General features: G+C 37.8%; 1 protein-coding gene across 1 annotated transcript; it reads left to right on the forward strand.

The window, feature by feature from the left end:
• The first annotated feature begins 558 nt into the window (after positions 1-558).
• LOC105035408 (DNA repair RAD52-like protein 2, chloroplastic) lies at positions 559-21,101 on the forward strand. The gene is made up of 4 exons (XM_010910956.4): positions 559-997; positions 14,495-14,532; positions 15,617-15,708; positions 20,851-21,101. Exons 1-4 carry the CDS (start codon positions 654-656, stop codon positions 20,995-20,997), a joined length of 621 nt encoding a protein of 206 aa, XP_010909258.1. The 5' UTR covers positions 559-653; the 3' UTR covers positions 20,998-21,101.
• Positions 21,102-23,096: the final 1,995 nt, after the last annotated feature.

Below are 23,096 nucleotides of genomic sequence, written 5' to 3' on the forward strand. Positions count from 1 at the left end.
GTAATACCATGGTTACAACTATTCCTACCTTAGTTTCCTTTTTTTTGATGTAATATTCCTACCTTATTTTCATGTGATAGAAATACATTCAATTATATCATTTTTATTAGAGGAAATAAATGAAATGCATCAAATAAAGTTGAAAATGTATTTATCCAATCAGATCCGAAGTGATAACCAAGTGTCAATTCTCACTTGGATGCATCACATGCACCTCTTGTTTTTTGAAAAGAATCTAAATATAGTGATATTAAATGTGTTCCACACATGCATCGCACATGCTCAATAATTAGCCGAGAAACCTGGGCCCAAAACGCAAACAGTGCTGGCAACCGTTCACACCCAAACCCCAACCACCCTCCTTTTGGAGAGGAGACCAACCCCCGCTTCTCAGCCAGTGCGTGGAAGCGTGTGCTTCACGAGACCGTAAGGCTGGGGTCGTCACTCGCCACGCACGAGAAAAGGAACGAAAGTTCGCGAGGAGTTGGGTTAGAGAAGAGTTGGTAGGTAGAATAAACAACAAGACAAAATAAATAAGGGGCAAGGAGTGGACCAGGCCAGTAGTCACTCTTCCCAGGTCTCAACCCCCCCTTCTCTTTTTTCCCTTCAAAACCCGTCTCCTTTTTCTCTTTTTCCATTCTCAGCTGGCGTACATGGAAGCCACCATCGGCGGCGCCGCCTTCTTCTTGACCAGCAGGTCGGCCTTTCCTCCGGCCGCCGCCGCCACCGAGGAGATGCGGACGCTCTGCGTGGCCGGGAGGCGGCAAGGGGGGAGGGTCAGCTGGGCTCGGAGGGGAGCGGTGATGGTGGCGGCGGCGCTGGAGAAGGGCAACGGAAACGGGGGGAAGAAGGCTGGCGGTGCGGTGCCCAACTCCAACTACGTCGTGCCTCTCGATAAGGCGTCCTGCCTCACCCGCCCGCTTGCCGAGATCCTCCGGGACCTCAACAAGCGAGTCCCCGACAAGATCATCAACACCGTCGACAACTCCATCCCTTGGTACCTCTCTCTCCTCCCCCCTCCCTCCCTCCCCTTTCTCTTCTCTACAATTGCTTTGTGTGTGTGTGATCTGCTCTGTTCTTTTTCTCGGAAGCTGTTGCCATTAGTATATAAAGGGTTTGGGTGATGACTTTTTTTTGGTGAGTTGGGTGATGGCATATGTTTCTGGGAGATCTGACGTGTGGTGGAAATTTTTGATAAGTTGGGTGTGGAAATGGGAAGAGGGATTATGGATCTGCTGCTGCTAACATTGCATGTGGAGCTAATCATATGTGTGTTCTTTTTCTGGTAAACTATATCCATTTCCTTTTCGAGGGGACATCTTATGTACAGAAGTCAATGTCTTGTGTTCATTATGGTAAGATCTCTTAGATCAGAATCTCTGTGATCATAGGATTCAGGATGTTGTGAGTTAGATGAATCAGAAGAGATCATGAATTAGTATGATTTTGATCTGGAAGCTGAAAGGCTAGTTAAAGCTCACCGGCTTCTTTATTGTTTCTGGTGGAATGAACAAGGCTGATGTTTCACAGCAATATTGATGGTTCTTTGTATGTATTCTCTTATTTTCTTGGCTAAAACAGGAGGTATTGAGTGACCATTTGGTGGTGATAAGGTTATCTATTTTTCTTGCAAGTGGAGTATTAATGGGTATCCCTGAAAGAAGAGAGAGGTGATAACTTATATGTTCGGAAGGCAGCTATCATGAGGAATGTTAATCTCTAGAGAAGATAATGAGGATGAGTGTTTGTGGAGGAATATCCTTAGTTGAAGATAACTACATTCGGAGTCCTGATCTTGAGATGCCACACTGCTAGCTGATAACACAATGCTTCAGAAAAACATAGTAAGCGGGAATACCAGTTTGTGATTGTTAAAGGAGGAGTGAGGTTTTAATATCTGTTTTGGTGGTTTAGGGTTTGTTGTTTATTTCCCTGGGTTGTGTTATTTACTCTAATCTCACTGCCCGATGGATAATTATCCTCTATGTGAGAAAAGCACTAGAGTTTGTGTATATTTATTTTTATGGACTCTGGTAAACTGATGAGATTGTAGCCTTGTGGGTGGTAGGATTTTATGTGTAGGAATTTGCCCACCCTATTGATCAATTTCTTTTTTAACTTGTAGGAAATACGGTAATGTTTTCGGTTCATTTGTTTTCAGGCATTTATAACGTATGATAATTATATGAAAAGAGGTGTGGACATGAAGGGAAGTGCCCATTCTATGGTTACTCTGCTCCCAAAAAGCTTCAGGAGATTTGTAGATACTTGATATTGATTTTTTTGTTTTGTTATTAGAAAAATGACATTGCTGACTCTATTCTGCTTTGCTACCAGTTTATATCAGGCTCTGTTGTATTTTATGTCCCACTAGGCAAGGATGATTTTCCTTGGCGGTGGACTTCACTCCATGCTATTGGGTGGGGGGCTTGAAGGATAGGAATCATTTGTCCTCTGCTTGTGTAATCTTGAGAAAACTTCTGATGCCTCCATTTAGATTGGAAGCTTTGGGGATTACTAGCTCTGATCTTGCTCTCGCTTTACAATTATTTGCTTAATGTGATGTCTTTTTACCATCCACTTTATTAACCATCATTATTGCTTTCTTTCTTTTCTTTTATTGCTTGTTTTTGTAATACAATTAACTTATGTTGTTGAAGTACAAGTATGTTTTCCTTCTTTGCTCTGCATTTCTTATTTTAATTTTTATTAGCTCTCTTGGATTCATTTTTGTATGAGCATGGATTTATATCAGCATAAATCTTGAGCAAACCTTTGGGGCATTCCTTATAACATTTGAAAGGAAATTCCGACCACTCCACAACGTTCATGGACACCACCTTCTGGTGTTGGTCAGAATCCCAGGAAGGTGATCAGCATCAATTTTCAGAAATTAAGGGAAGATTACCTTAAATGCAGTAGAAAATTCAGGCCAAGGAATATCTCTTGCTTTGCGAGAGCTTCAAGCGCAGCTCCTTAACTTCGGACACATGCCAAGTTTTGCAGGAAAGGATGAAGGCGACTCCTTGCTTCCTCCTTTGTTTTTCATTGATGAGAGATTTATGGTGTTTTTTTTTGAATTTATAGACTTACTGTTCTCAGCACGAGAACAGATTGCCTACCCGATTTAAATTCAAAACCGTTTGAATTTAGAATTCAGAATTCAAACCCATTTGAATTCAGAATTCAAATTCAATCCAGTTTTGAATTCAAATCTATTTTAAATTTCAAAATTCAAACTCCTTTTGGATTTTAACATTCAAACTTGTTTTGAATTTAAATTCAACTCTGTTTGAATTCAAAATTCAAAGCTTGTAGCATTAAGTTCAGGTCTTAACCAATTAAGACTCGAACCCAAAACCCCTCTCATCGTACTCGGTAGCGCCTTATTAATTGGACTGCAGGCTAATCCAATTTCACCCCGGAATTAAGCCTGTAGTTAATGCCCAGTGCTAGCTAGATATAATCAGTATTTAATTTCGTATGACCTAGTATTTAATTCTTAATTAAGTAAATTTTTTTGTTCAATTAAGTCATCTGCTTTCAAATTGAACATATAGATCTAAGGTCAAATTTTCCCACATAGCTCGATTATATGCGTGACTCCATAGGTTCAAACGCTGAGCCGGTAGCAAAGAAACTATTTTCTGTACTAATTGAAGCGACCATTTAGCAATGATACCCGACGTCCGGATAGATTGAATTATTACAAAGTAACATGCAAGAACTTTGGCATATGGTTACTACATAATTCATCTATTTGATCCTCAATGCTTAGGATGACTTCAGGTAAACTGTCAAACCTTTAATCAGTCTTCTATATTGTATTTTAACCTTACAAATTTTGTGGCTGATCACAAGGATTATTTTGATCAAGATTTTACTGAATTGAAATACAGTGAAGCATTATCTCCTATAATCTGGAGCGATCAATTTCATTTTGACTCACACACAGACTTTGCAAGTACTTGACGGTGTCTAGAAATTTTTCATCACTGTGTTGAAAATACAGATAGTCCAGTATCAAAGCACAGTGAGCTGCTTGCAAGTCATCGTGGTGATCTCAGATTAGAGGGATACTTATATCCATATCCTTCACGAGCTGCTCTTGACAGTAGAGCGCTCTGTAGCTGAGTCACGTTCAGTGATAATGTACTCCTACATATCACCTATATGTCATACCAGTGTCTCCACATGTTTTGATTATGAGGACAATCAACTCATGTGGCACACAACGACGTATACTTGATAAGCGTTATCATCATAATAATAACATATCATTTGGTCCCGAATATAATTTAAGAACTACTCGATAAATCCTCAACAATCTCCTACTCGAGATAAAGCCAATCGAATTTGTATCTAATAGTCATCTTCCATTTGTGATCATCAAACATTTTTAATTCCGAGGGCTTTAGTGAAGGGGTCGGCTATATTTTCTTTTCCATCGATCTTCTGTAAATCAATATCACCTTTATTAACGATCTCTTGAACAAGGTGATAGCGATGCAGAATGTATTTGGTTCTCTGATGGGACTTGGATTCTTGAGCTTGAGCTATGGCTCTAGTATTATCACAATATAGTATAACTGGACCATTTACGGAGGGAATCATCCCAAGCTCACTGATGAACTTTCTAAACCAAATAGCCTCTTTGATAGCATCGGATGCCGCAATGTATTCTGCTTCGCATACAGAGTCAGCTACTGTGTGTTGCTTGGAACTTTTCCAGCATATTGTCCTACTATAAAAGGTAAAAATATAATCAGACATATTTTTGCTGTCATTATGGTCCGACTGAAAATTAGAATTTGTATACTCCATAAGTTTTAAGTCAGAGTCTTCACAAATAAGTCATTAGTCTTTAATATTTCTTAAATACTTAAGGATTATTTTTACAACTTTTCAATGCTTTTGATTCAGATTAGACTGATACCTACTCGTTACCCCTAGCGAGTAGGCCACATCCGGTCTTGTACATATTATGGCGTACATGATAGATCCCAATGCAGAGGCATATGGGATTTTTTACTTGTACGCTTTGTCTTGTGAGGTTGTCGGATAATCCTTCTTAGATAGAGATATTTTTTGGCCTATCGACAGATAGCTTCTTTTGGAATTAGTCATGCTGAACCGTTTCAGTACGGTATCAATATACGTGGATTGAGACAATCTAAGCAGCTTTTTAGATCTATCTTTATAGATTTTCATCCCTAGGATGTGGGATGTTTCTCCCAAATCTTTCATGAAGAACTGTGATGACAGTCAGAGCTTCACACTTTGTAATGCAGGGATGTTATTCTTAATTAAGAGAATGTCATCTATATATAGTACAAGAAATATGACCATAGAACTATTAGTCCATTTGTACACACAAAGCTCCTCTCCGTTCTTAACGAAGCCACACATTTTGAGTGTCTTGTCAAAATACATGTTCCAACTTCAAAAGATTTGCTTCAATCCATAAATAAATCTCTATAGCTTGTGTACTTTAGATTCATCTGTGGATGTGAATCCTTCAGACGATCATATACACTTCTTCTAGCTCTTCATTAAGGAAGGTCATCTTGACATTTATTTGTCAGATTTTGTAATCAAGGTATACTGCTATCGTAAGTATAATCCGAATGAATTTGAGCATTGCTACAGGAGAAAACGTCTCATCATAGTCTATACCATAATATTGATGATATCTTTGGCAACCAGACGGGCTTTATAGATCTCTATCTTTCCATTAGCGTCCTTTTTCTTTTTAAAAATTCATTTGCACTCTATGAGTTTTATCTTTTCAGATAAATTAATGAGTGTCTATACATCATTGATTTTCATAGATTTCATCTCAGATCTCATAGCTTTAAGTCATTCCTTAGAGTCTGTCCTCTGCATAGCATCCATATAGGTGATCGGATCTTCGTCATTCTCATCTAGTTCAACAGGATCATCATTTCGGATCAAAAAATCATAGTATTTGTCCGGTTGATATGGTATTTTATCGGATCTCCTCCAAAGTACATCTATGAAGAGATTAGGGTTCGATTCTCTAATCAAATCCAGTTCTGTAAGTTCATTTGATTGTGTCGATTTTTTTACCTATTGAACTTCATTAAGTTGAATTTCAGTGGCATTAGTTTCTTCCTCAAGGAATTTTTTTTTCAAAAAGACTGTCTTGTTGCTGACGAACACCCTTTGTTCTTCAGCGAGATAGAAATAGTATCCTTTTGCTTGCTTTGGGTACCCAACAAATATGCACTTATTGGACCTAGGTCCAAGTTTATCTATCTTTAAACGTTTGACATAAGTCAGACATCTCCAAATCCTAAGATGAGAGAGTACTGGCCTACGTCCTGTCCATATCTCATATGGTGTTTTATTGACAGATTTGCTCGGAATTTTGTTCAGTATATAATAAGCAGTATCTAGAGCATATCTTCAAAAGGAGATTGGTAGATTCGTAAAATCCATCATGGATTGAATCATGTCCAACAATGTTTGATTTTTCTTTTCGGATATTCCATTATGTTATGGTGTCCCAGGAAGAGTCCATTGAGAGAGAATCCCATTCTCTTTAAGATATGTCAAAAATTTATTAGTGAAGTATTCTCTTCGGTCTGATTGAAGAGTTTTAATACTCTTTTTAGTTTGTTTTTTCATTTTACTATGAAATCGTTTGAATATTTCAAAAGATTCAGACTTATGTTTCATAAGGTAGACGTATCCATGCCTAAAGAGATCGTCAGTGAAGGCAATAAAATAATAATATCCACCTCTGACACTTGTGTTCATGGGTCTACATACATCACTATGTACTAGACTCAGAACATCATCGGCCCATTCATCTTTTCTTGTAGAGGGTGACTTTGTCATTTTTTCAAGAAGATAAGATTCACAGGTCGGCAATGGTTCACAATTAATGACTTCGAGGATTTCTTCTTTTGGTCTGGTCAAATGACACATGGTTGGCATGGAAAATTTATTAGCAAGATAGAGACGTATAAACATCCTTCTGCTGCAAGTATCTCCTGAAACAACGTATCGTTGTTTCTCTGGAAGAAATAGGCACGCCCCTTGACCCTTGGAGAAGTCCTGCTTGAAGAAACTAATCTGAATGTTGCGGATTCAGATTTGGGGTGCGAGGACTTGGGATGCGTTGCTTTAAGTGACGCCTTCTCTCTATCTATAAATAGGATTCATCCGAGAGTCCAAGTCAATTCAATCCAAACCAATTCTCTTTCTCTTGTTAAAACAAGTCTTGGTTAAGACAAGTCTTTTCTAGTTAAAACAAGTGTTCTTCAAACAAGTATAGGAAAGAGAATAGGAAGAGGATTGAGAGGGGCAAGGGAGAATTAAGCAAGGAGGAAGAGTGTTCCAGGAGATCCTTGAGGAGGGTTTGATTCTAGAGAGGCTAAAAGAATTCTTGGAGGAAGAATTCAGCAACAAAGGTTCCTTAAAGGAGTGTCGTTGATCAAGTCCGTTGTGGATCACCATTGAGGGCAAACGCTTGGATGCCTCGTGGAAATTGATCGACCAACACAGGTATGCTTCTGAACAACTTGTTTAAATTCTGCTTTGATTGAGATTGTCAAGGGGTTTTTGGGTTTTAGAGTTTGCTTGTCACGGTGTTTATTAAGAAAAAATTTTTGAACATCACTTTTCTGCTATGATACCGCAACCTTACACATCGTAGGGCTGAAACGAGAGCTCAGGATGAGCTTGGCTCTAAAGATGTTGGTGGAGCAAGTGCTGGTGGGGTCATGTCGGTGGGAGCAATTGCAACGGCCACAAGATCATCTTGGAGCTAAGCTAGAGGCCCCGAACCTCAGAATCGGTTCACGAGCTACCCTTTGCACCGGGGAGCTCCCAACCTCACTTTGCTACTTTGAGCCCAAGGTCCTTTGAGAAGAATCTCCTCGAGAGGACCCTAACGTCTTTACGGCATTCTAGATCATCTCGATAGAAGGCCTCATGACTGCAAAACCAAACACGGGGGTTAGTCAAATAACACCAAAGAATGAATGTCGTGAGAAAGATAAAGAGAGGAACTAAAGCTATACTGAGGGAATTAATTGGACTTAATCGGGCATCATGCAGATTCTACTTGGTTAGCAATTGATGTTGAGGAGGCACCTTGACACCGAGCAGAAGTCAAAAGTCATCTCAGTCCTCGTCAAGGATCACGTCATTCCTATTCGCCAGTTGACTAGGTTCGGCCCAAATCTAGTTGAAGCCCCACAGGTGGTCAGTCGAAATAAAGAAAAATCTATTCTTCCATTCGTGGATGGAAGAAGGGAGACCAATAATGAATTGGCGATGAGATCGGGGATCGAAGTACCACCAGCCCCTCCTGAGGATTTTATTAAGAATAAAGAAAGCTCGAAAGACGACCTCAAGGGAATGACCTTAGGGGAATGTGAAGAATATCGCAAAGGACAATAAAACAGTAAAGAATTCGAATAGAGTTTGGAGCAAGCTGAGCAGAAATGATCCAATAGAGATCAAATATGTTACAAACAAATGGATGAAGAGAAAATCAGAGCCTGACTGAAGAAACTCTTCGTAAATGCCGATGCAATCCTCTCGAATGAGGGTCACCCGACCTTCTGGACCCGGGACTGACAATTGGTATCGATCTGGGATACGATACTAATCTCGAAGTTGTCCCAAATCGACCTCGATCGGTCTAGACTCACTTCCCGGATTCAAGAAATGCTCGAGGATCGAAAAGTCCGATTCTCGAGCCGGCGAATGCCCGGGGCGAGATGAAGAGCTTGCTTTGGTGGATGACTGAGGAAGATCCTCAGACATCTCCCAATGGTGAGGAGCCTGATCCCTTAACCAATTCCCACCTCGAGACTTGTCCCCAGGACTTGACATTAAAATGGAAGAAAAAGGAACCAAAAGGAAAGGAAAAAGAAGTGGAAATGCAAGAAATAAAGGAAGACAACATAAAAATTAAGGGAAAACTACAAAAAGAGAAGTATAGAAATGAAAAAAGAAGGGAGAAGGAGAATAAATCCTTTAGAAGTTGTAAGAATGATCGGAAGAGAGGCTGGAGGAATGATGGGATTGGAAAGAATGAAAGAATGGAAGTCTCCCACTTGACTGCAATGAAAAGGCTTTTGTGGAGAAGGAAAAGAGTAACGAAGAGTCAGCTACATATACTCTCTTTGGATGGTCGTAATTAAAACCCTAGTTTCTACCTTTGCTGATGTCGACACATTGAGCGAATTTGCACCGACAGATCTCCCGGCTTTTCACTAAACCTATCCTATGATAATGCCACATGGGATAAGATCCATGGAATAATAGTCCGCCACCAATAATAGCCCGACATATGGAAAATTGCGGTTGATTCGAGGGTGATCCTACAGATCATCAAATCAGCTGAAATAAAGAAAACATGATGCTTTATTCTACTCGCTCATTATTATTGTTGCACAGCTCACGAAATAACAAAACATCCAGGCATTCCTTCCAAAGATAGCAATAAATGCTGGATGGTTGAAAAGACAACTCCTTGGAGAGGTACTGAAAACCAAAGTCAAGACAACGACGAGGTTGCTATTTCGTCCAAAATGGCGAGATTGACTCAAGCTTAGGAGTGGGGGCAACCGACCATTAAGGAACTCGGAGTATCAACCTCAGATCAATATCGAGAAGATTTATCTAGATTCTCCACCTTGATCGCATACCATGAAGGTCCTCAGATTCCCTCCGTCAGACACCGCGGAACAAATATTTCAAGGAGAAAGGTCAGATCGGTGACTGACGATTGACCATGGAGTAACTGCTCCCTTCGTCCAAAGTAGTGAAACTACTCCAAACTCGGGAGTTGGGGACAACTGTTGTGTTGGTTACCCACTATCCGATCCGGCCTTTCCTTCTCAAATTGTGATCAAGTATCTACTAATGATTCAAGAATCTGAGGTGGAATGGTGCCACGTCATCGCTTTTATCCGATCTCTGGATCGGACATTTACTGACCTCAAGGTTGGAATCCAATCGATGATAGGAAATAAGGCCCAACAACCTATATGGGTGCCAATATGCCCAAGGTAGAACCTCGGTTCTGCCTCGACCTCAAGTCGCCCAGCCTATGTGACCACGCGGACGATTCTGAAAATCTCCCAATAACTTTCGGATGTGGGCACGACCCGTCGTTGACATCCACAACTAACAACCTTGATTCACAGGTTAGTGGATGGATTTCTTATACTAATGGCTTGTCAGATCATGGCCTAATAAGCCCTAACGGCATACCAGATGTCGGCATAACAGTCCATGGCTATCTCTATATAAAGAGGTAATAAGGGGACTCTCAGGTAAGCTCGATTTTAGAGAACAAAAATCCTGCTTCTATTCTCCCTCCTTTCTCTCTTCGATTGTTTCTTAGATTCTGGTTGACTTAAGCATCGAAGGGTTCACCATCAGACACACTCTGGCGAGTCGACTTTTTTTGTAGATCCTTCTACCATCGTGAGAGGTCCGCATCTTTCGGAAGCGCCTGATCTATTTTCGGATGTGCTGCCCGTCGGGGTTTAGTGGCAATACTTCCTTTCTTGTTTCCTTCTTCCTTCCATCCTTTCTTTCTCTTTCCTGCCTTGTTTTCTTTTTCGTGGCCGGTTCTTTCATTCTTCCTTTTCTTCTTTCCTTCTTTTGTTTTCTTCCTTTCTTCTTTTCTTTCTTTATTTCCTTTTTCCATTGCAACCTAAATTTGGTGTTAAGTAGTATATAAAACAATCAACATACAAGGAGAATAGATATAAGAAAAGATGCTCTATTTTTGAGGCCGGTAATAAATAGCTCGTACAGTTCATGAAAAAGCTACCACTATTTATGGAAGAAGCAGAAAAACTGAAAAGACAGAGAGAAGCTACATGCCATGAATTAACTAAAACCTAAAATATTAAAAGTACACCAAGCTTACAATATTTTTCCTATATTTTTTGAAACTCATCAATAGATGCATAAGATGTTTTCCAAAGAAAATAATTGGATGTTAAATCAATATAAACACCAAATCAGTCTCCAACTAAAATACTAAGTTTGAGAACTACAACACTAAGTCTTTCTAGATTATGTTAATTAAATTAAAAAAAAACTAAACATGACGAAATACCAAAAGACATCAGAATTATTGTTAATAAAATCTTTTAATACATGAACTTGATTTTATGATCCGGATGAGAATAGCCTTATATATTCAGGTTCACATCTTGGGACTAGGATCTTTTAGGATCATAAGGCCTTCTTCCTTTCTTTTCTTTTTCTTCTTCTTTCTTTATTTTCTTTCTTTCCTTTTCTTCTTCTGTCCTTTCTTTATTTTTTTTCTTTTAAACATCCATGGAGCTTAAAATAATCTTCAAAACAAAAATTGAAAAATAAAAAAAAAATCTGTAACAGTGCCAATCTTGTATGCATTTACATACCGAGTGTTGGTATGATATGGAAGTTGATACTAAAAATTGCAAACATTGATTGAGAGAATCGAGGATAGAATAATCTTGATAAAATTAGGGTTAGGAGAATAGTCTATTAATATCATTAGTGCATATGCTCTTCAAGGAGGATTGGATAATGCTACAAAGCAACACTTTTTGGAGAACAGGGATAGACTAATTCAAGTGATTCTAGTGGAGAAAAATATGTATTAGATGATATTTGAGTGGACACATGAGGAAATATAGGATAGATTTTGAAAGGGTGTACAGAGGTTATGGTTTTGGAGATAGAAATGAGGAAAGAGATGCATTATTGGAGTTTGCAGTTGCATATGACCTAGCATTATTTAATACTTTAAAAATAATGACTTGTTCTTAATACTTTCTAGAAGTGGGTATAATACTAGTCAAATAGATTTCTTCTTTACTAGGAAGATTGATTGAGTTTCGTCTGAAGATTGTAATGTTATACTAGGTGAAAGTTCAACCATCCAACATGCATTGGTGGTTTTGGATGTGTGTACCAGAAAATGGGAGAAAATGACTAAAGAAATAGGAACCCAAGGACTAGGTGGTGGAATTTGCAAGGAGCGAAACAAATGGCTTGGAAGTGGAATAAGAAAGTCTTGTTAGCATTTAAGGTTAAAAGAGAATGCTATAGAAGACTATTTAAATGTAGGAATAGAGAAGTGTCTGAAAGTTATTAAGTAGCTAAGAAGGAAGCTGAGAGTGGGGGTATGAGAGGCTATATTCAAGGCATAAGGCATAGGAAAAGTTATATCGCAAGTTAAAAACTAAGAATTGGAAGAAAGATATTGATAAAATTACAAGACTCCGAGAGGAAAAACTAGAGACTTCTCAAGTTAAATGCGCATCAAAAATGAAGATTAAAAAGGTTTGGTTAAGGAGGATGAGATCAGAAAAGCATGAGGAAGTTATTTTAATAAGCTATTAATCAAAATCATGTAGATGATTTAGGATGCTTTACTAGTTCTATTGATGATAGAAATGTTGAGTATACACTAGAGAATCTGAGGTAAGGGAGGCAATGAGTAAGATACAAAAGGAATGGCAGTTAGACTGGTGGGATCTTTATTAATGTTAAAAGTATATAAGTGTTGTGCGAGTAAGTTGGTTGATTAATTTGTTTAATAAGATTTTAAATATCGGGAAAAATACCAGATAAATGCAGGAAGATCACTGTAGTATCGATTTATAAGAATAAAGGCAATATTCAAAATTATTCTTTGGACTATTGAACACATGATCCATACTATGAAATTTCCGAAGAGAGTTATCGAGTATAGATTGAGGGACTCAAAAATGTCAGAGAATCTATTTGGTTTTATGCTAGGAAGATTGACTATGGAAGCTACTTCTCTCATTGGAGGTTAATGAAGATGTATGGAGAAGAGAGATAATATTGTCATATGATTTTTATGGATTTAAATAAAGTATATGATAGAGTCCTCAGAGAAGTCTTATAATATGTGTTAGAAAAGAAAGGAGTTTTCTTTAAATATATTAATGTTATTAAAGACATGTAAGATGGAGCGGTTACTTGTGTGAGAAATATTAATGGCAATACTAGTTAGTTTCCACTCGTAAGGCTCTAAGTCTTATGTTTTTTCGATGGTTATGGATGAGTTTATTGGGCATATTTGGGATGACATTCCTTTGTGCATGTTATTTGCAAATGATAGATAGTCTTAGAGGGTGAAAATGAGGTTGGGGTTAATCATAAATTGGAATTATGGATGCATTGGAATCCAAGGATTTTAAGGTAAGTGGGACCAAAGCGGACTATATGGAATGTAGTTGGAGTAAAATTGGAAATAGAGATGAAGGTGGTGTAAAAAATTGAGGATCATGAAGTTTTTATGAGTGATCGTTTAGGATATTTGGGATCGATTATTCATAAAGAAGGGAAGATTGAAGAGGATGTTACCCATAGAATTAAAGTAGGTTGGATAAAAAGTTAAGTGCAAGTAGTATATCATGTAGTCGTAGGATATTCACCAAATTGGAAGAAAAATTTTATAGGATAGCCATATGACCAGCTATGTTCTATGATACAGCATGTTGGGCAATCAGAAAACATGTGCATGAGATAAGTATGTTCAACATGAGATTCTTGAGATAGATATATGGTAAATAAAAAGAGAGAGTAAGATATTAGTCATTTATAAAAAGGTGGAGGTGGTACTAATTGAGGAGAAATTAAGAAAAGGATGACTTAGATGGTTTGAACATATACAACTTAGGCCAAGGGATGCACCAGTAGGAAGTGTTTTGACATATGTAAAAGGAAGGAGGGGTGGAGGTTGATCAAAAATCAAATGGGATGAAGTAGTAAGAAAGGGCTTGATATCGCAACATCTTTTAGAAAATATAGTCCTAAATTGAGTGGAATGGAGGAAAAGGATTTATGTAGCTGACCACAGCTAGTCTAGGATCAAGGTTTAGTTGAGTAGAGTAGAGGTAAGTTGAGTTGTACTCCATTTTCTTTTAATCTGTCCCTAGGTGTTACTTAATATGAGTGGTGTTTTATGGCATAGTCTTAAGAGGTATTATTTAGTTTTGATACATTCACTGCTAGAACTCAGAATGCCAAGCTTTTCTGGCTTGCATTCCGAATTTTTTCTAAGAAATTCCCAAATAGAGAGCTCACATTTGATTCATTACATGTCCTATATGATTGAACTTTGGCATAGTATTCAAAATCGTTATCTAAGTGTACTTGTACACTTAGCAATATGAGGAAAAAGGAATAATGCAATAAAATTAAGTATATAGAACTGCTTTCCATTGAATATAGATAGCATATTTCTCTTGATATCTTTGAATTTCAGTGAAGTTTTCTAATGTTTATCAAAAGGAAAAAGATATTAATTTATGCTAGAATCAATCAGGTGATGAAACTTGGAATGTATGTTTACTTCTATGTAAATGATTTTGACATGCACCACTGCATGCACTTCATGATAATTCTCATGATGTAATGCTATTTTTTCCCACTATCCTGTCTAGGCTAATTCTACTGTTTCTATGTTTAGGTATCATACTAACAGAATGCTGAGCTTTTATGCCCCAGGTGAGCCTCTCTTCCTGTATTACTATAATATTGGTGCCGATAGTCTTATTTGTATTCCAAGTATCATGACATTCCAAGTAAGAGCATTTCGGAGTTGCTACTAGGTTTTTTGGGTTCCTATGCCTTTCTCATTGAAGCTTCCCTTCTTCCCTTCTTAAACTTTTCTTTGTCAAGCATTCATATTTGGAAACCATGACTTTGAAGCTAGTATCTAGAGTACAGGATGACATCATGCACACAATTGGCGTAATAATTCCCCAGAATAAAATCTGCAAACTTGATAAGTTATATCTGCCACTTGCAAGTCATTGAATGCTAGAATCTTGAGGCCAACCTCTCCTTAATTTTATGGAAGATTTGTTTCTGAATTTGCTAAATAGTCACTACAAGGCCCTGTTCATATTCTACTGTAGCACTGCTACTTTATTTGGATGATTCATTTCTCACTGCATAAATTATTATCTTAAGAAAATCATTTTCTTTGGTTGGAGTGAATTCATATCACATTTGATTTTTTTAGACCTGTTTGGATGTTGATAGATCTTGTCACTGATAAGATCTCCCAAAAAGGCACTTCTTCTGAAAATATGATGGAAGCTAGGGTGGTTTAAGGAGGTCAGGGCAGTTGGAGGAGTCACTAATTCCTACTTAGGGATAAGATAAATCACTGCATTAAAACAAGGGATTATATGCTCCTCCAGCTTCCCAGTCTTTTGAATCACCCAGATTTCCAACAAATTTTCAGAAGAGTAGTTCCCTCCAGAAGATCTGATAAGATCTTTTGACATCCAAACAGATTCTTAGTGTAAGCTGGTGCAGAAAGATCTTTTATGCTACGTATACCTATCAATTGCGCAATCTGGATACTGGTTCTTGATATTTATGTGCTGCTTTTCTCTTTTAATTGCCAAATCTGTACATATTTGTGCTTTTGACTGTTGACCTTCTAGTAGAGGCCAAACTGGCATTGGCTGGTACCATTGGCCATTTGATACATGTTGGAAATGCCTATTGAATGCACTGCACATAATTTGAAGTTTTGAACTTTATTAGTTTATATATTTATTGATCTTTCTTTCTCAAGGCTGGTGTGGAGAAGTACGTGATGTTACATTCTCCAACAATGGAAGTGTGACGGTGGTATATCGAGTTACAATTCGAGGATCAGATGGGGAGGTACTTATTAACACTACAGCTTTGTTCTTGATTCATGATATTGTGTTCCACATCTCCTTGGAACATGAGTAAAATGCTTGATTTTAAAGCATCTGCTTTTTTACTTTTAGTGCTACATAACTGCATCCAGTATCACTCTCTGGCTAAATTTTTGTAAAGATGCAATGTTGTATTTTGTTTGACCATCAATTTTTTAAATGAGAAAATAAAATTAACCTTGTTATTAAGAATGACAAGAAAATGTTAGACCTGCAGCAGCTTTCTGATGAATTTAAGTGATGGCTTATTAGTGACAACACTATAAGATAAGTGGAACAACTAACTAATTTCATAAACATGAACTACTTTGTCCACATGCCAAATTGAAAGATCATTAACTATAGTTCTCAGATAAGAGAAAGGGGTTATATTGTGGAGCCTCTAGACAGAAAAGCATATGTGTGAGCCATAGTCAACCTAAGAAAATAAAATGCAATGTAGGAGTTATTTTAGTGGATGTCAATAGGGCTGCAAGCAGGTCAGGTTGGATTGGTGATGGGCGTAAGTCAAATCTGATCCACTTTTGAATCAGGTTATTCAGACTGGATCGGATCAGATTTATATAAATTTTATCAAACCACTGGATTTCCATCGTAAATTGGTTGAAGGTAATCTAGACAAATTGTAATAAACACATATAAATTATTTACTTGATTATATCATAAATAGATTATGCAATAAAATAATGGTAATGACATATTTATGTAGTTGTGGCTTGTTTGGGTCGGTTCATGTTTGGATTGTGAGTTCAAGGATCCAAATGCAATCCATATTTGAAATAGATCATGTTTTTGAATTTGATCCTAATCCAAATAACGTTGGATTGGGTTGACGCAGATTAAGTTTCAACTGATTCTAGATTGAGAATTGGTCAATCCAATCTACTTGCAGCCCTAGATGTCAATAAATCAAGGTATTCCGGTGGACATGAAAGATGATCAGGAGAAAGTGGTAGTCTGCTACCACTAGTTGAGTTTCTGAAGTTTGTTAAAAATGGTGATGGTGAAGTGGCAGATTCAAGCATCTACAATTATGAAATTACATTTACTAGCAACAATACAAAGGATGTATGACAGAGGTGGAACATATTACCTGTATCAAAAATGAAGTTCTCCAGTAATGTATGATGTCCTGTGCAAGATAGAATGGTCATCAATTTTCACAAAGTAATTATTGAGGAACCTAGACATAAAGGAAGATCTATGTATACTTGGGAAAGTAAAATGCAGAGTAGTGCTTGTGGCTGGTGGGAAACATAAGTCTTAAAGTGGATATGCTGGCTAGATCAAAGACAGAAATGAGAATGATAACAGGTGTAACTACTACTTGTGAATGGCTTAAAGACATTTTTTGGGTTTCAACTTTAGTGCATGAGTTCATGTTAACTATTGAAATTTCAGATAACACATTTTGGTGTATGGGAAATGAAAATTCATAATGTGAGACAGGAACTTCTGAGGCATATGAATTTGTGTCTAGCCCAAGATAAATATCTGATTGGATAGCCTATTGAGCATAGTTAGTGATAGAGTTACTTGATTGAAGATTTGGGAATGGGGAAAATACGAGAACTTGACAAAAGTTTGGAATGAATTTAATAATTATTTTAAAAAATAAAAATTGTCATTTATATTTTTGATATTCAATTTATATCGGTTTCATAGTTTGACATATATTTTACGACTAGTTGTCAACCTAACATCATCCGTCTACTTTTCCCATCCAGGCTTCACCCTAGCCATGGTGGTGTTAGGAGTTGCTATGGTAAGTATATTTCTAGTCACAATAAGCTTGTACTAAGGATCAGCACTAAGCCTCTGTCTTTTTATTTACCGCTAGTATTCAAGAAAATGTATTTCATGTATGTTATTCACAGACAATGTAGTCTTAATTGATGAATAAAGTAGTAGATTACATACTAACTGAACTTATGAAAGAAAAAATGAGAGGATGAGGGGTCTAAAGCTAGTGAACAAAGACATCTGATGCAATTTTAGTGAAACCAGAGATAAAGATGGGGTCCAATTAAAGATTGATGTACAAGAGGTACTATAAAGTGATTGCTTTTATTATTTAAGATCTATTATGTAAAATAGTGACAAGATAGATCTATGATATATATGATAGGTTTAGAGCTATGATATATATGATAGGTTTAGAGCTGGTTGGATGAAGCGGAGAGGTGTCTTGCATTATTATGTGATTGATGGATACCTTGGAGGCTTAAGAGAAGATTCTATTGAACAATAATAAGGCTGGCAGAGCTGTATGACTTGGAATGTTGGACAATAGAGAGGATTAAGGAAAGAAAGTTGTGTGGTAGAATAAGAATGTTAAGATGTATGGTAAAACTAAAGTGGATAGATTAAGAAATTATATATTAGAGGAGCTATAGGAGTTGCACAGGTTAAAGATAAAGTGCTGGAAAAGATTGGGATGATATGGTAATGTACAGCAAAGAGATAAGTAGCTCTATTATTAAGGAGAGGTATCATGATTCATGATATAGGTTGCAGAAAAGAAGGGAAGGACCTCGTAAGATAGATAGAGGTTATGGGGAAAAACATGAAGTAGCCTGGAATATCATTAGAAGTGGTCTTAAATAGGAGTACTTGGGGCATGAGGATCCCTAATGTCAAACTAAAATATTTGCTAAAAGCTGTACGGCTATGTCTATGGTATGTTTTTTCATGTGAAACCAAAATACGGGAGGCAAAATCAGCGAAGAGTAGCAAAACAGCACTTAAATCAGTAAAGAGTAGCAAAACAGCAATACTAGCACATAGTACCATTGTTTTGTTAGCTACAAGTGTTTCTTGAATTAGTCACGAATAAATCACGGATATTGAGTAAATCTTTATTGATTTATTTCCTAAGAATAAGTTGAGAATATTTGACCAGAGAAAGAGCCATGTATATTTCAAAAAGAAATTGATAATTGGGAGATTGCGGATGTCTTATTGATGTAATGGTTGTAAATGATAAAGCATGTTAATGTTCCATCTTCATGCATTTGATGTTCTTCTGGATGCATTTTATTTTAGGTAAAATCATATGTTGAAAACAATGCCATTCCAATTGAGGAATGGCAAATGCATACTCTGTTAAAGAAGTCCATTTTGCTGAAATCTTGTTGTCAGTTTATCAGCTCTGTAATTCGCAAGACATCATAAACTTATTTATGGGTGTATTTGGCTATGCTGGTTTTCTTGATTCTAAAAACTAGGAGTAAGCCTACCATTTGTGTCCTGCTTCCTGTTTTTGAAAGGTAAAACATGTTATTGCTCAAAAAGAAGACTCTGAAAAACATGCTGAGTAGTCGCCACTTTTTCATAATTTAAAGACAAGAAATAAGGAAAGCATGTGTGATATTGGTAGTGATGGCATTGACGTCGCTGGCTGGCATTGGCAATGACAGTGGTGGTCAAGATTCGCCATCTTAATACGGGACTCCTGGTGAAATTCTACTATAATATCAGTATACGGTACGGTATCGTATATCCATATTGGTACGGGGTGGTTCGGCATATCAGTACGGTATGGTACGTCCCGCGTCTACTGTCTTGTATGGGGCGGTATGGCTAACCTACTGGTGGTGGTGCCTGTGATAGCAATAGTGTTTAATGATGGTAACATAATATTTTTAATGTAGATAATCCTACTTTGGAACTTGAAGGTTGTGAAATTGTCTTTATAAATTAGAAATCAATTGTTTTAGGCTGCTATACTAGTTTTCTAATTTCAAAAATGTAAAATAGATGATAAGAGTGCAAAAGCATATCTCAAATCACTTTTTCCCTTATCATTGCTGAATCAATGGTTTCCAAGAGCCATTGTTGACCAGAGGAGAACTGCAAGAGCCTTCTCCCGCATCACAACTTGAAAACTTTGAATGAGAACCCAAGAAAGGACAAAGAGCACCAGAGAGGGGAGAGGAAGAGGAGAGAGTTGGTCAGTGATTGATTGGTGGCTTGTGGGTTTGCTCCAAGGAAAGTTGTGGAGTCCTAACGTCTATAGGACTTTTCCTAAGGTAAGGCCTTCCCTAAGTACAAAATTGGCCCCATCTTCTCAAATCCTTCTCAATCTAGGATTAGATGTCGACATCTACCTAGCCTAGTTATACCCAGTCTTTGCTGGTACGGAAGAAGACAACAAGGAAAAGAAAATGCCAGGAAAGCCAATTAAGCCACTAGGATTTGGTTGACAAAGCTTGTTTTTCTCTTTTTTTGGTGTCAATCAAATATTTTTTTCACCTAGATTCTTTTTTTCTTGAAAATGCAGCAACCACCATGACCTCTATAATCACCACCTTCTGCCACCGACCACAGCAGTTGCCACAACCATCACCATGACTATCCACCGCTATGGGCAAGGCCTACCATCATTTTCACACTTGCACTGTCACCACCAATAGCTTGCCTTTGTCAATTGCCACCATCAACCACAGCCACTTGCCTGCCTTTATCATCCAGCACTGCAAGTTCACTACTGCCATCACTATTGCTGCAGCTGCATGAATAACACTGCTGTCACCACCACTGGGCCTCCTACTGCTAGCAAAAATGTTGTTCTGTTGTTTCAAAATAATTGCGGGTATTTCTTTTTTCCTTTAAAAAGCTGAAAACAAAACAAAATTAGCTGGTTTTTCTCTGGTTCTTAAAATTAAGAGACCAGAGATGATGCCAAATGCAACCATTCTTCCTCTTCTTTTTAATTGGTTTTCTTCAGTCTTCGAACAATGAGGCCACATTTTATCTGCATCCTTTTACTAATCGGACCTTCTAATCATTGACTTCTCAAAGTTTGATGCATAGGCAGAGTAGATTGCATATAGATTCAGTCTGAGACATCGACATTGAAGAATATCTAACATGATATGAATAAATTTTGTTTTGTTGTCTGACCTGACAATGACAATATAGTGGTGCGTATGGTTTCGGTTTCTCCATTGAGGATATAAAATTCTCATCATATCCTTTCAGATGAAGATATGCAGCTGCATAAAAAATATAAAAATCTTATAAAGGCTAACAGGAAACATGGTTTTTAATAAATAAGCAGTCAAGTATGATACCCAGTTTTGCTTGTCTTTTATGAGTGCAGGCACACCGGGAGTCCACTGGAACGGTGTCTCTAAATGATGGCCGGTTTGAAGACCCCGTCGCTGCAGCAGAAGAAATAGCTTTTTGCAAAGCCTGTGCTCGGTTTGGTTTCGGATTGTACCTGTATCATGAAGAGGAGATTCTGTAGAAAGGATTCTCTCTCCTTTCAAGTATTCTACGACCTTGTCGTTGGTTATGAGTTGAACTATCTTTAAAATGTTAAATCTATTAAAATTTTACTCTTGCATAGGACATGGATATTCCCTTGGTGTAAATATCACACCTGGTGCTACTGTGCATCTTATGTTTTTGTAGGCCCTCCGCTCCAATTTATTCTGTTAGATGTGTAACTGGCTGAGACGATGTTGATGAGGTGGTGTTAGAAGCAATCCCGGTGATAAACATTTTAACATTCTTAGATGCTATTGATGGGTGATGTTGCAAGTGAATCTCCATACCAAGATAAAAGAGTTCAATTTTTATTTCAAATTTTTAGTTGCCTCGTTCCGATTGTGAAATGGTTCAAAGGACTGTGTGTGTGTGTGGCTGTATATGAGAATTGTTGTTGTCAAATCTTAAGTCGGAGAGGGTGGAGGTGATCTGCTCGGGTGGGAGTTGGTTGGTGGTGGCCTCGGCTTGGAGACTTCTCAGCTGAAACGAGGAAGATGGGTCTTCGGCTGGGATGAGGAAGATGGATCCTCGGTTATGAAATGAGGTGCTAAAGGGGTCGCTTTCAATCGAGTGGAAGATGGAGCGAGATTTGTAAAAAGTTTTTGATCGGAGTGTTTTTGGGTGGGGATCTTTCGATGTTCTAGTTAGTAAAGAATTGGAGAGCAATAAGAGTGTTTTGTGGCTTTTCAAGATTTTTTATCTGGGCTCTTTTTTTTTTTATTTATGGAGGGGGAGTAAAAGTTGTATGTGATAAGGAGATTTGTTGCTTACGAAAAGTATGTGTGGATTGTGTTGGTGGAGATCATATTTTCATGTTTGTGATATGGGACTTGCCATTAGTTGTGATTTGAGGTAAAATCTAATTTTTGTAGTTAAATATTTTTTTATCCGACTTCTTCAGGATTCTAACAAGAGTGGACTTTTTAGTAGATTGGGATGCTTGCCTTATTTGGATTATATGTACGGGCGTAGTTGTACCTATCTTGGCTGTATGCGAGGATCGAGGCTATCGAGATCTCGACTACGATGAAGGATTCGATTTGTCAAGGTTGAGATGGTGGTCAATAATAGTTGCTCTTTGCTTTTGATTCTAAGCTTGAGTTGAAGTCGGTCGAAGAAAGTAGCAACTCGAAGCTAAGGTCGACTTGGTAAAGTCGAGTGCATTTTTGGCAACCAAGTTCAGGTGCAAATAGAAATTAGGATGTGTCAAGAATCAATGATGACTTTTCTAATTTGTTGATATAGTCTATTGAAGTCGTGGATCCATGTGAGACCAGCTATGGCCAAACTCAGGCTGCCACTAGGCAATTATCAGTTGTGGCCAAGCTCCTATTAATAGGTGGTTGTTTTTTTGGATCATTTTTGTTGTTCATAGTTTTAGCTTCCTAGGAGAGGAGTGGAGCTCTTAAGTGATTTTCGGCAACCTCTGGTGATCACCATTGCAGTCATCATCCTTGGCTCTAATCATGCTCCGGTCTCTGAATCTCAAAGTCTAGCCCTTGGGTTTGTTTGACCGTCTTTGTCTTAGGTTAGTTTTTCTTTCTTCTTTCTTTCTCCCTTTTTTAAGTTTTGCCTTGGATGAGTGTATCAAGGTTGTCCCATGGTACTCGGTCCTCTGATCGTGACCTGGCCAATCAGGGTCTTTGATTCGATGGTGGGTCTTTCTTGAAGGATTTGGAGGTTGAGGAAGTGCCTAATTTTGGCCTTTTCTAGATGGCCTCTATCCTTTCCCATGAGGACTTAGAGGTCATGCATCACTGATACCAAATTTCTTTAGAATTTAAGTTAGAGCTTGTCAGTCCCGAGATTGGATAGCTAGGCCCTCTCAAGGTTAGGTCAGACTCTATGAAGAGTACTTGAAGGTCGGTCTCAAATTATTCCATTTCTTTATGATAGAGCTCCTTGAGACTTTTCAAATAGCCCTTGTAGTGCGGCGTCAAACTCTTGGTGCTTAATAATTGCCTTTCTTGCTCACTACCTCTTTGAGATTGAACTTGTTAGATGTATGTCCTAGAAGTCAATTAGACTGACATATTTATTTTTTTTAGGACAGTTGCAGAAAAAATAGGACAGTTT

Source organism: Elaeis guineensis, chromosome 7 (assembly GCF_000442705.2).
Source record: "Elaeis guineensis isolate ETL-2024a chromosome 7, EG11, whole genome shotgun sequence".
Lineage (NCBI taxonomy): Eukaryota > Viridiplantae > Streptophyta > Magnoliopsida > Arecales > Arecaceae > Elaeis > Elaeis guineensis.